Source organism: Falco biarmicus, chromosome 1 (genome assembly GCF_023638135.1).
Source record: "Falco biarmicus isolate bFalBia1 chromosome 1, bFalBia1.pri, whole genome shotgun sequence".
Taxonomy (NCBI): Eukaryota; Metazoa; Chordata; class Aves; order Falconiformes; family Falconidae; genus Falco; species Falco biarmicus.
Window position 1 is genome coordinate 121,164,475 of NC_079288.1, and position 13,440 is coordinate 121,177,914.

General features: G+C 39.2%; 1 protein-coding gene across 1 annotated transcript in view; it reads left to right on the plus strand.

The window, feature by feature from the left end:
* Positions 1 to 13,101, plus strand: part of ANKRD50 (ankyrin repeat domain containing 50) — a 44,991-nt gene extending 31,890 nt beyond the window's left edge. Inside the window, exons 4-5 of the mRNA XM_056325338.1 lie at positions 4,199 to 7,746; positions 10,093 to 13,101. Of these exons, the coding sequence (XP_056181313.1) occupies positions 4,199 to 7,743 (3,545 nt within the window). The 3' untranslated portion in view covers positions 7,744 to 7,746; positions 10,093 to 13,101. The remainder of the gene's footprint in view (positions 1 to 4,198; positions 7,747 to 10,092) is intronic.
* Positions 13,102 to 13,440: the final 339 nt, after the last annotated feature.

Sequence of the window (13,440 nt, forward strand, 5' to 3'; positions counted from 1 at the left end):
TTTCAGCCTCAGTGGCTCTTAGCTTCTGGGGTAGACGCAGTGAAATGTGTAACGCGTAGTATGCTGCAAATGCACTAAGAGCTGTGTGCTGCTTGCATTTTCAGGTGCATTTTACTCTGCTGGATACGTTACTCTTTTTGAGCAATAAACGGCCATAGAAATACCTAATTAAATATATGCTTAGATCAGCAGTGTAAATTATTAATGCCAGAACATTGCCATGTGTGTAATCATTTAAATTACTTTGAAGTTAACAATTCAATTAAATGAAATATATTAAAATGTATTAAATTTTTTTGTAATATACTTATGTGAATGTATTTAAAGGTATGAAAGTAGAAGGATATTTTTAAGTATTTACGGGAACCTGCTAGTTAATAGCTTATTTGTTATTATTAAAGTTTGAAAAGGTTGACATACTGTGGAAGTCTTTATGTAGCCAAGATACTTTTTTTTCCCTTTGAATGACCTTATATCTTGCCAAGAAATACATTTGGAACTGATTTGTTTACAGAACTGCCAGGAATTTAATAAATCAGGAAAATCCATATTGGAGCTCCCATTGGGTTGAAAGTGATGTGTTATAAGAAAAATTTTAACAATGCAAAAAGCAGGGTCGTGGGACTGCAACTTCTGTCTGCTGCACTCCTGTTTTGCTGAGCTTAAGTAGTTCATGGGAATGCATCTGAAACAAAATGAGCTTTCTCTTAATGTTTTGGTGCTGCTTGTCCATGAAAGTGACTTATTGTATCTGGTAGGGTTGAAAAGCAAGTTTGCAGGATCTTTGTTTGGAAATGTAAAATGACCTCATTTAGATAGAGGTTTGGGAAAAAAAACCATGGCTTTGTTTTCCTGCTTCAAGCTAGCAATGAGAATTTGAGATTTAAAAAAATATAAATAATTCTATCTTATGTGGCCTTTTTTTGAATTATTTGCTTATTATAGCGTGCAGTGGTTAAAATTAACAACCTGTTTCTGTTCAAAAGTCTGTTACAATGGCCATTTGTTAATCTCAGCACTTAAAGAGCATATCATCCCTGGGATGTGCAAAGATCTGTATGAGTGTAGTATGCTTCTTGCTATACAAACTTGTCTTCAAATATAATATATAGGATCTCATTATCAAGGGCTATTTGGAAATTTGCAAAAGAAAAGAAACAGTTTTTAGCTTCTGTGAATATACAGCTTCTGAACATACAACCAATCAATTTGTTTGAGTTACTGACTTCTGGAATGTTTACTGCTCTGAAGTCTTCTGAAATGTATTTGCTTGGCTGAGGTGTTTTGATATTTGGTATGTCTCAGGTAAGTACAGAGCAGGCTGTATTTTTAACCCTAACATGGAACAAAGTAATGATACAGCCTCATTTAAAGGGGAGAAACCTAACAACAAACACACAAACACTTCCCTTTTTACTTTTTTTTGGAGGGCTTGGGTTTGTTTTTTTTTTTTTATCACATCTGAAATGGTTTTGTTCACTTTCCCACCCATCTTGGGAAGCAAAATGAAAAATAGCATTTGAAGAACACTGCAAGATAAGCAAGATTTTGCTTTTGAAAAACACAGACAGGGACTGAGACAAACAGTTATCACTCCGCAGGTTTTCATGTGAAGGCCGGGAGTCAAGGGAGGTGTAGTCATTAGGCAGCACTGAACACCAGCTGAAATCTCAGACTTGCTGTCATGCGAGTCAGGGGTTTTCTTGTGTGGGGGGGGAATCAACTACTGAAAAAACACTTGAGTGATGTAAAAATAACGTATTAGAAGGAAGGATGTGGGCATGCAGTTAGTGTGAGATTGGAGGTGGTGTGAGCAGAGTCACTTAGTACTAAACACATTGAGAAGGCGTTTGCAGAGCTCTCTACCTGTCCAGCCAAGTGAGAGATACAAATCTTTACTGGGAGAAGCAGAGAGGTTCAAAGAACTGGAAGGTGAGCGAATGTAGTGGTTGCATTTGCTCTGAATCGAGCAAAACAGAGCTGTTGCCTGCACATGAGACAACCAAAGGGACACTTGTCTCTATTTACAGCTCTGTGTATGCATGCGACTGGGAATGCACGCACCAAGCGATGCCCTGGGTTTTACTCCTCTGTTTTCACTTCTGGATCTTCTGAAGGATCATAACCTGGAAACAGTCTTTCTCTTGAAGTGGAAGCTTGGGATCTGCAGAATCGCAGGGCACTGTCTGTTCTTACTCAAAAGAGTTTCTTATTTGGCTTATTTGTGAAAATTAAGGGCTCTACAAAGTTACATACACAATATTTTAATCAAATGCATAGTTAATCAATTAATTATGCCATTCTGCAGGTCAGGTTAGGACAATACTTGAAGTTGTGATAAATTATGGTGATTCTCTTGAGAGAAAAAAAATGCCTCTGCAGAATGAAGAAAGATCCCCCTCAAATAATTAATTTCTGCCTCCTGGCCTTCTCATTCAAAAATCTTCAATTAGACAATCTTATTAGTGTAGTCTTAGCCTGAGAAGTTGCTGCGCGAAAGTGTCCTGTTCAGTGATTTTATTCTGGGGAGAAGTATGATTTTGTTTTAAATATTCTATTGATTTAATCTTGTTAGATTTGTAATGCTACCATAATGAATAAGGGAAGCAGAAATACTGTAGTAACACTGCCATAGTTTGCCTCTCAGTCCTAATCTATTGTGTTTGTACAGTGCTCATGTAGACTACACAGTTAACAGAGTGACCATAATGTGACATTCAGAACCTCTGCTGAAGATACCCGGGAACAAAAAATTTAGTGTTCTTATCAGGCTGAATTGTCAGTCGGAACGAGTTCACAGACTGAGCAGCTCGATCCACAGAATGTTTAAAGACAATAAAAAACTAGATCTGAAAGTAACATTCTTCAGGGTCTCAATTCAAATTGTTTCGTGGAGATGGGACCAAAATTGCATTGAATGCACTGCTCTGTGGTTGCTTTTCCTTCAGTACAATTTGGAGGCTAGGAACTGCATTGGTTTGAAAAGCAAAGTTGGGGTTTTTATGACTAGCTGAGCTGACTGTAAGGAAATGTGTGCGGTCTGCTACACTGGAGGAAGAGATTACAGCCTGTCCCTGGAGAAGGGAGGTACAGCTCTGGCCTAAAACACGGTAGTTTAAGCTGCTGTGCCTGTGACCTCTGCGGTTTTCCCATAGCTTCCAGAAAAGTAGTGTTCCAACAATGTAACACGTAATATGTCATTAATCAAAAAGGGTAGGTCTTCGTCACATGCTTAACTTGGCACTACCAAAGCAAATGTCTTTAATGACAGAGATAGCCCTGTAGTCCATACAACTAAATCTTCGTTCCACCTCATTCTTCAGAGCCTTATGGCCACCAAGGTTGCCCTAGGGACTTCTTAGCACATGTGAAGAACAGTTTTCTTTGGTTTGGGCAGAAGGCCGCATACGTGTGCATGTGTAGGGAGATGTACATGGTATGCATGTATGAAATAATTTCCTTTTTTCCTCTAAAGAGTAAACGGATTGCAAAAACAATGAGATCATATGACTGTGAGAAAACCTGTTTCCTTATACAATGAGTCACCTACCAAAGAACCAGCGTATTTATCTGAAACTCAGTCCTTATTTGAAAAAATTAGGTAATTTTCAGTGCACAGAGTGTAAAGAAATTTAAAACTATTTTTGAGTGTCTTTCTTTCCTGTATCATAAAACTTTTTTAAAGAAACTAACATGGTCAAGTTAGAGATTTATGTACATTTCATCATGCATGTGCACCAGGTGCGAATAACATCTTCTATAATTATATTAATATAATAGTCATCGTAAACTAAATAGCTGAAAATTATTTGGAATTCCATTGTTAACCACATTGGAGAAGGGATTATTCCTTTAATAATTTAATAATACTTAATAATCCTATTTTGGTTGCAGTTTTAGTGGTTTTGCTTCAGTATTTGGTATTATTCAAAGTAGACACACAATGCCTGATTCAAAGTGATCTTGGAAATTTTCTTCATTAGTAGCATTTATTCTTATATAGTAGATGATGATAAAAATGTGTCTATAATCAAAGTTCTCTGCTATTATTATTCATTTACATTCACTATGTGTACACACAAAATGTATTATTATGGATGTTCCCTACCCAGAAATGTCTGTCTTTTTTTTTTTTTTTTAACACTGAGTTCAGCAAAACTAGGTCAGAAATAATAATAACTTTCTTCCCTTTTAATAGGTTTTCGAAAAATAAGTCTGGATGATCTGCGAAAGGCTTATATTGTGAAAGATGTGCAACAATATATTCTGCATCGTTTAGATCAGGAAGAAGCACTGAGACAACATCTCACAAAAGAAACTGCAGAAATGCTGAATCAGCTCCACATCAAAAGCAGTGGTTGCTTTTTGTATCTGGAACGTGTCCTAGATGGAGTTGTGGAGAATTTTATTATGTTACGAGAGATCCGTGATATTCCAGGAACGTTAAACGGCTTATACCTTTGGCTCTGTCAGAGACTTTTTGTGAGAAAACAGTTTGCAAAGGTCCAGCCTATTCTTAACGTAATTCTTGCAGCCTGTAGGCCATTAACCACAACGGAATTGTATCATGCAGTGTGGACCAAAAATATGACATTGACGATGGAAGACTTTCAACGCAAATTGGATGTCCTGTCAAAAGTCCTTATTGATGGACTTGGAAATACCAAAATCTTGTTTCATTACAGTTTTGCAGAATGGTTGCTAGATGTAAAGCACTGTACGCAGAAATACTTATGTAACGCAGCAGAGGGACACAGAATGCTGGCAATGAGCTACACTTGCCGAGCAAAGGATTTAACGCCGTTAGAAGCTCAAGAGTTTGCATTGCATCTAATTAATTCAAATTTACAGTTAGAGACTTCAGAGCTGGCTTTATGGATGATATGGAATGGCACACCTGTCAAAGACTCTCTGTCAACCCTAATTCCTAAAGAACAAGAAGTCTTGCAGCTGCTGGTAAAAGCTGGTGCTCACGTCAACAGTGAAGATGACCGCACATCTTGCATTGTTCGGCAGGCTCTGGAGAGAGAAGATTCCATTCGCACCTTGCTAGACAACGGAGCATCGGTAAACCAGTGCGATTCCAATGGGAGAACGCTCTTGGCCAATGCAGCGTACAGTGGCAATCTTGATGTCGTTAACTTACTGGTTTCAAGGGGAGCAGATTTAGAGATAGAAGATACTCATGGGCAAACAGCACTTACCTTAGCTGCTCGGCAGGGCCATACCAAGGTTGTCAATTGTTTGATCGGATGTGGGGCTAACGTTAATCACACCGATCATGACGGTTGGACGGCATTGCGATCTGCAGCATGGGGTGGGCACACGGAGGTGGTTTCTGCGCTCCTTTACGCTGGAGTCAAAGTGGACTGTGCAGACGCTGATAGTCGAACGGCACTGAGAGCAGCAGCCTGGGGAGGACATGAAGATATTGTGTTGAATCTGCTTCAACATGGTGCTGAAGTTAATAAAGCTGATAATGAGGGCAGAACAGCTTTGATTGCAGCTGCATACATGGGGCATAAAGAGATCGTGGAGCACCTGCTGGATCATGGTGCAGAGGTGAACCATGAGGATGTGGATGGAAGGACTGCGCTGTCTGTCGCTGCCCTTTGTGTACCAGCCAGTAAGGGACATGCCTCAGTGGTTAGTCTTCTTATTGACCGTGGTGCTGAAGTTGACCATTGTGATAAAGATGGCATGACTCCACTGCTGGTAGCTGCATATGAAGGACATGTAGATGTTGTTGATCTGCTTCTAGAAGGAGGAGCTGACGTTGATCACACAGACAACAATGGTCGTACACCGCTTCTGGCAGCAGCCTCCATGGGCCACGCTTCGGTTGTGAATACGCTCCTATTTTGGGGTGCAGCTGTTGATAGCATTGATAGTGAGGGGAGAACGGTTCTGAGCATAGCATCTGCACAAGGCAATGTTGAAGTAGTACGGACTCTGCTGGACAGGGGGCTAGATGAAAATCATAGAGATGATGCGGGCTGGACACCTTTGCATATGGCAGCTTTTGAAGGTCACAGGTTGATATGTGAAGCTCTGATAGAACAAGGTGCTAGGACAAATGAAATTGATAATGATGGGCGTATACCTTTCATATTAGCTGCACAAGAAGGTCACTATGATTGTGTGCAGATATTACTGGAAAATAAATCCAACATTGATCAGAGAGGCTATGATGGGAGAAACGCTCTCCGGGTTGCTGCTTTAGAAGGTCACAGAGATATAGTTGAACTACTGCTCAGCCACGGGGCAGATGTAAACTACAAAGATGCTGATGGTCGGCCAACACTTTATATCTTAGCATTAGAAAACCAGCTTACGATGGCTGAGTATTTTTTAGAAAATGGTGCAAACGTAGAAGCAAGTGATGCTGAGGGACGAACAGCGCTCCATGTTTCCTGCTGGCAGGGCCATTTGGAGATGGTACAGGTGCTGATAACATACCATGCTGATGTGAATGCTGCAGATAATGAGAAGAGATCTGCTTTGCAGTCTGCTGCATGGCAAGGTCATGTGAAGGTAGTGCAGCTTCTCATTGAGCATGGAGCTCTGGTTGACCATACGTGTAATCAAGGTGCTACTGGACTCTGCATTGCAGCCCAAGAAGGGCACATTGACGTTGTCCAGATATTACTGGAGCATGGTGCCGATCCAAATCATGCTGACCAGTTTGGGCGCACTGCTATGCGTGTTGCAGCTAAAAATGGACACTCTCAGATTATTAAATTACTGGAAAAATATGGTGCATCTACTCTGAATGGTTGCACTCCATCTCCAGTCCACACAATGGAGCAAAAACCCTTACAGTCAGTCTCCTCTAAAATGCAGTCATTAACGATGAAGTCCAATAGTTCAGGGAGTACTGGTGGAGATATGCAGCCTAGTATGCGTGGCTTATCTAACGGGCCTGCTCATGCCTTCAGTTCTCCTTCTGAGTCGCCTGATTCTACGGTTGACCGTCAGAAGTCATCTTTATCAAACAACTCCCTGAAGAGTTCCAAGAATTCTTCTCTCCGCACCACATCATCGACTGCAACGGCTCAAACGGTGCCTATTGATAGTTTCCACAGCCTGTCATTCACAGAGCAAATACAGCAGCATTCCCTGCCACGCAGCAGGAGTAGGCAGTCTATTGTTTCTCCTTCTTCCACGACTCATTCCCTAGGTCAAAATCATAATTCACCAAGTAGTGAATTTGAATGGAGCCAAGTAAAACCTAGTTTGAAATCGACTAAAGCTAACAAAGGGGGGAAAACGGACAACGCCAGCAAATCTGGGTCGGCTGGAAAAAAAATAAAACAAAATAGTTCCTCCCAGCCAAAAGTGTTAGAGTATGAAATGACTCAGTTTGATAAACGAGTACCTATTGCCAAATCTGGGACAAGTGTGCCACTTAAATCAATGCCGGCAGAGCCACAGTGCAAAATTTTGGTCCCGCCAGCTCAGCAAGAAGTTGGTCGATCTCAGCAACAGTTCCTGATTCACCAACAGAGTGGAGAACAGAAGAAGAGAAATGGAATTATGACGAATCCAAATTACCATCTTCAGAGCAATCAGGTTTTTCTCGGTAGGGTTTCTGTCCCACGAACAGTGCAGGATAGAGGGCATCAGGAAGTACTGGAAGGCTATCCTCCTGCAGAGACAGAACTCAGCCTTAAGCAAGCCTTAAAACTTCAGATTGAAGGTAGCGACCCAAGTTTCAACTACAAGAAGGAAACACCATTATAGAAGGTAACCTATCCAGGCACAAAGGAAGCAAACGCATGTATTTCATAACGTGCATTTTAAATACACTAAAATTACCTTTCGTTGCCATTTAGCATCATAATTGCTTTCATGGTGAAGACCATGAATATTAAGAACCTAACCTGGCGAGTATTTGTTTTACTGTCATTTCAAAGCACCAGCTGTAAAGGAATTGGATCACCGTCATATTTTCTGTTGAATTCTGATTGCTCAAATCATACCCCCTGTCTATCATATGTGACCAACTAAAACAGCAGGTTTCATGCAGATTTGATTTGGAACTCTCTTTTCAAGCATAAGGACAGCCGGGAATTTTAATATGTGATATTTTCATATACAGTAATTATTTCATTATTTACAAAATTGCTTTTGGGGAAGCTTCTGAACATTGTTTTAAGTTGCAGGCAACCACTTTTGCGAGTTTGGATTTTAAGTGTGAAATCTTAGTAGCGTAATTGTCTATAAATTAAAAAGTTAAAATACTGCACTAAAGCTTTGATTTTATATTTTTGTTACTGAGAGGGTAACCCTCCTATAAAAGAGATGGCATTCCTTAGAGCAAAACTAGAATCTATGTTATCGTACCAATTTTCTGACCATTCTGTAGTTCCTAATCAGTGGAGCTCATTTAGTTTGGTCATTTTCTCTCCCATACTGAATTTTAAGCTGTAAAAGGAGTTTTATGTAGTTTTTTTCCAGACCTGAGTTCTCAGTGAGTCAGCTAAAATAGAACTATTTTTCTCCCTCTTTCTGATGAGGTTTATCTTTTTTAGGGTATTGGGAATGTGTTAATAATTAATATGTTTTCTATTTGAATTTCAGAGAAGCAGCATCTTAAGGAAATGTATGCATATCCCTTATTGCTTATTTTTGAAAACATTTTTTGTTTATGTAAATGCTGCTTTTTTGACAGATCAGTGTGCTGCTCCTTAGAACAAGAATGTTCTTGCTAGCTGACTCAGTTCTGCTGCAAGACGTTAAAGACTGCAGGTGCCGTTTCTAGGACAATTGCATGTGGTGTAGAACCCACAGACGGGAGGTTTTCAGCTGTCAGAAACACATAAATGGTTTTTTTCCCAAAATGTCCTGGAAGTTAATTTCACTATAATGGGATGCATCTCTCTAGATGTAGCTGAGAGATCTCTCGTGAATTGCAGAGCATTAGAGTACTATGCAGGACTCTTAAGATGTTTCCTTCAGGTTCATATTTTGGTTAAATTAAAATATTTGAAACAATGCAGCGTTTCAAAAAGCTATATTCTGGAGCCTGCACATTTGTAAAATGTGAATATTAGCAAAGGGTCATATGAGCTGGGGGGCAGGCAAAAGTGAAGAGGAAGGACAACGGGAGCAGACAGTAGAGGGGAATAAGCAGATGAGAGAGAATGGACCCTAAATATTCATTGAAGTCAAAAGGGCTTCAGATTCCCACAGTTCTGCATCATGTCCAAACAGGATTTAAATTTGTTTGTGATTTCTTTTCCTGCCTCCATAAAACATATTAAAATGTGTAATTAAGAACTGTATTACCTAACTTTCATGTGCCTGTGCCTGATGTTCATTACTTGCTTTCGTGTTATACTTTATTGTAAATAAATTGTGTGGTTCTGACCTAGGACATAATGATTTGACCTGACTTGCCGTTAAAAGGCCAGGTCTGATGAATTTTCCATCTTTGTTGATTTTAAAATATTAAAAAAGCGTGTAAAAAAATGTGAACGTTCTACACATAACTTTAAAACTCAAATTGGCCTTTGCTTTATCTGGAACAAATAGTGCTTTCTTGAAAATTCAGGGGGTTTCTGTGAAGTATTTGGTTATGCAAGTGGCTAAGCATATGAGGTGATGGATAACTGAATGGTTCCTTTTGTTTTTTCTCTTAACAATTTTTACATACCTTCATTTTAGGTTTAAAACAGTTTTGTGTGGACTGTGAATTGCTTGGTGCAGGCTATAATTTACCTCCTCTTTTGCCAAGTCTCGAGCACAAAAACTGTAGTTTCCCTGACCAGTGAGTAAGTTAGTCACCTGTGGAGAACCTCATCGGAAGTACTCTACCAGAGCACCTGAGGAACGGCTTTCCTTCCCTGGCTGCTGCTCCTGAGCTCTGTTCAAGAAGCTCTCCTGTGGTGGGGACCTCGTAGCTGCTTTGGATGGTAGAGAGCACAGGGAATCAGTCATGGGATTTGAGTTAGGAAGGAAATACTTGGTTTTGGTATGTTGTTGTGCGCTTTTAACTTCAATTAGAAAATTATACAGCTTTCTTTCTGACAACGCTGTTCGTATTATGGAGTGTTTCAAAAACTTAATGTTTTCATTTTGTACTTCTAGGCCAATTCCATGATGCTATGAACAGAAGCGCTTCTGCTCCGAATGATTTATCAGCTGGCTGGGATGAAAGCATACAATGCTTGTTTAGTCCACCTCGAAATTCAAGAATGTGATTACCCCAGTACAGTTACCTTAATTACTGTAACGTGCCTACATTTTCAGGCTGCCTTCTCAGTATAACCCTCTGTGCTTCAAAAATTTATTTTGTGTACTTTGTATTTAATACACAGAATGAGCACTTTTTTTAATTGCAGAAAGTTATGTGCTGTATTTCCTGGGCAACAGCTGAAAATGGTAAGAACGAGGAATTCTGACTTCCTATTCCAGAATGCTTGGTAGAGGTGCATGTGCCACAGTGAATTACGTATGGAAAAGCGGTGCTTTTTGTATTTATTTTCCTGTGGCTAAAGAAAATAAGCAAACAGTTTGTCACATTTGCATTGTTGTAATGTATGGTCAGTTCCCTGTGTACTTCAAGAAGTTCTCTCCAGAAATACAAGTCTTGTAACAGTATTTTATAAATACTGTACTTGTGTGTTCTGTCTGTGTTATGGCTGTTCAGTGGTAGCGAAGGAGTCAGACTGCAAGCATCTGCAGTGTCTTTGGGATTTTAAAGAGGCAAAATCCACTATCTGGTACTAACTACGGCACCAAATCTGGATGGCAGACTGTGACCGCTGAAAGCAAGAGGACACTTGATCTTACATAGCCTCTGTTACTGTTATGGCAATGAGGTAACTGAATATGGGTATGTTTTAGGTGCTAAAGTAAAACGTCTGATCCTGCTTTCATGTATATCTTTATACATTAGAAACAGCTCTTTCTTTTTTCCAAGGTAAAGGACTGTATTAAGAATGTCAGTAAAACGAACCGCGGAAAATACAGACAACTCTGTTAATGAGGCCGAGAGAATATACAGTGACAATACAGTGGAAAAGCAAACGGTTCCTAATACCGTTGTGTGGGGAGTACAGAGATCACTGAGAGAGCTCTGTTCTGAGACAATAACTCTTTAAAGCACAAACTTGTATGAATGTGGTTACTGCTTCAGATTGATTAGGTAGAGCCAGCGTGAGTATCTCTGTACCTGGAGCGTGGTTGATCGGCAGTCAGGGTAGTCCATGTGCAGATAATGGAAAGCTGGTTCCCCACTCTTACAGCAGAAGAATTTCACTTATCTGAAAGAGGGCAAAATCAAGGCCATTGTTGTGAAAGTGAACAGTATGAATTTTTCCTTTGAATGTGCACATCTTACTTGCACAGCTCTGTGTGTGATAAAATGAAACAAGTGGGTTATTTTCTCCTACAAATGCAAGCTATATTCTACTATTCACCATTACACAGCCTTGCTCTTTAGAAAATAAGCCTATTTTTGTATGTGAGTATTTCTTCTAAAGGCTTGGGTTTCGCCTTTTTCATACTCTAATTCTGATCATTCCAGAAATAAGATGATAGAAAGCTGAGGTTATTTTTCATAGAGGATTAATTAGATGTATGGCTATCCTTAAACTTCGATAGATGGCCCCTGGATGTATATGTAGTGCATATTCTGAAGCACTAAAGGGCTCCGTGTCTTGTTACTATGATCAACAATCATCAGAACATTTTTTTTAATATCTTGCACCTCCATTCTTATTTGCTTGTTACTAAATGTAAAAATAATTTTTTATAGTCAGGCGTTCAGCATATAGTAAAATTAGATGTTAAAAGTTGACACACGGCAATATTGATTATTCTGAATGTTTCATGTATTGAATTTCTTGTCCCCGTGGGACAATTATAAAATAAACATAACAGGAGTCTGGCAGAATGGCCTTAAGAGGGTTAGTGGCTTGGTAAAGAGAAAAGTACCAAAATGTTCTCAGCAAACTTGTTTTGAACCTCAAGTATAGTACATTTGCAATACTGTGCAAGAATACAACTCTTCTTAGTTATTAGATGTATGTTTTGTTTTGTAGAAAGGGATCCCTGAATGCTGACATTTTTCTACTGAACTTGACTGTCATTGGGATTGTATTTATTTAATTTTATTGTGTTGTTATTAATTGCACCTTGTGGACAGAGGACGTAAAAATATGGCCAGTTTCACAAGGGGCCACAACTTATAGATAGCCTGATGGTTTTCGTGTGAATAATATTTACATTCAAAACAGTTGCTGGGGAAACCTTGTATACAAATCAGCAGAAAGTAGACCTGTTGAAAATGTTTTCAGAATGAAAATTCTTACAGATTTTGAATATCATTTCGGAACAGAGCATGAATTGCTTTAAAACGTCTACTTCCGCAGGTCTGTGTAACTCTGCATTGCTGTTGCGTGTGATTTTTAGTGTCATCATTTGTGAGGGGTTTGCGTGCAAAGAAAAGGTGCTGTTCCCCTGGTGTTCGCTCTGTTCTGCTCTGCTCTTTCCCATCCGTACAAGTAAGTGAGGTGAACAGAGTTGCATAGCTGTGACTCAGCACGGTTTCTTCTGGTAATGTAACAGTTCTCGCCACCTAAAAATCCTGAATAAAACATGGATCCTGTTTCTTTTCATCCCATTTCACTGGTCCTTCCAAGGTTACCTCCGCAAGACGTCTAAAATTCTTGATGGGAAAGGTAGGGAAAAAGACTGTTTTGTGGACACACAGATATCGATACTGTATGCATGTGGAAAAACCGTACGGAAGCAAAATGCATTAAGAGATACAGAGGCACAATTGATGAATTTTTGTCTTCTCTGTGATAAGTATTGAAAACATTACCATTTATTTAAAAATAAAAAGGTATTTTCCCTCATCAGTTACTCTGCTATGCAAATGTCTGTTATGCTTAATATTCCCCATCTGAACTCCTCAGTTAACTTGGTTTGCAGATAGACTGTTTTTCCTGGAGTGGGTTGTAAATAGCTTTTAATGTACATTGAATGAATTTCACATTGTAAAATTTTTATTTTATTCCTTGTATTATATTAAGCGAAAATCCCTGTGTATATGAAAGTGCATAATAAATATATTTGCTTTTCAGCAGACATCTAACTGTTTTAATTTTACTACCTCATTTCCTGGGACATCTCAGGAAAAGGTTATTAAACTTGATTAACATTTGTGTAGTACTTAATGAAACATGACGTGTGTGTCCAGTAGGTAGTATAGGCTATCAAAACTCAGATCCCAGTGTTAATTCTTATGACCCTGCTTATCACTCAGCTGACCTTTTTCGCATTAATCTGAGTCAATACTGAGCATTTGCAGGAGAAAATGTGCTGCATGTTTTGTTTAAAATTACCATTATATACTGTATATACCAAGGGGGGCAATAAATTCAATATTTCAGTCACTCTGAGTTCTTTACCACTTCAAATGGCATT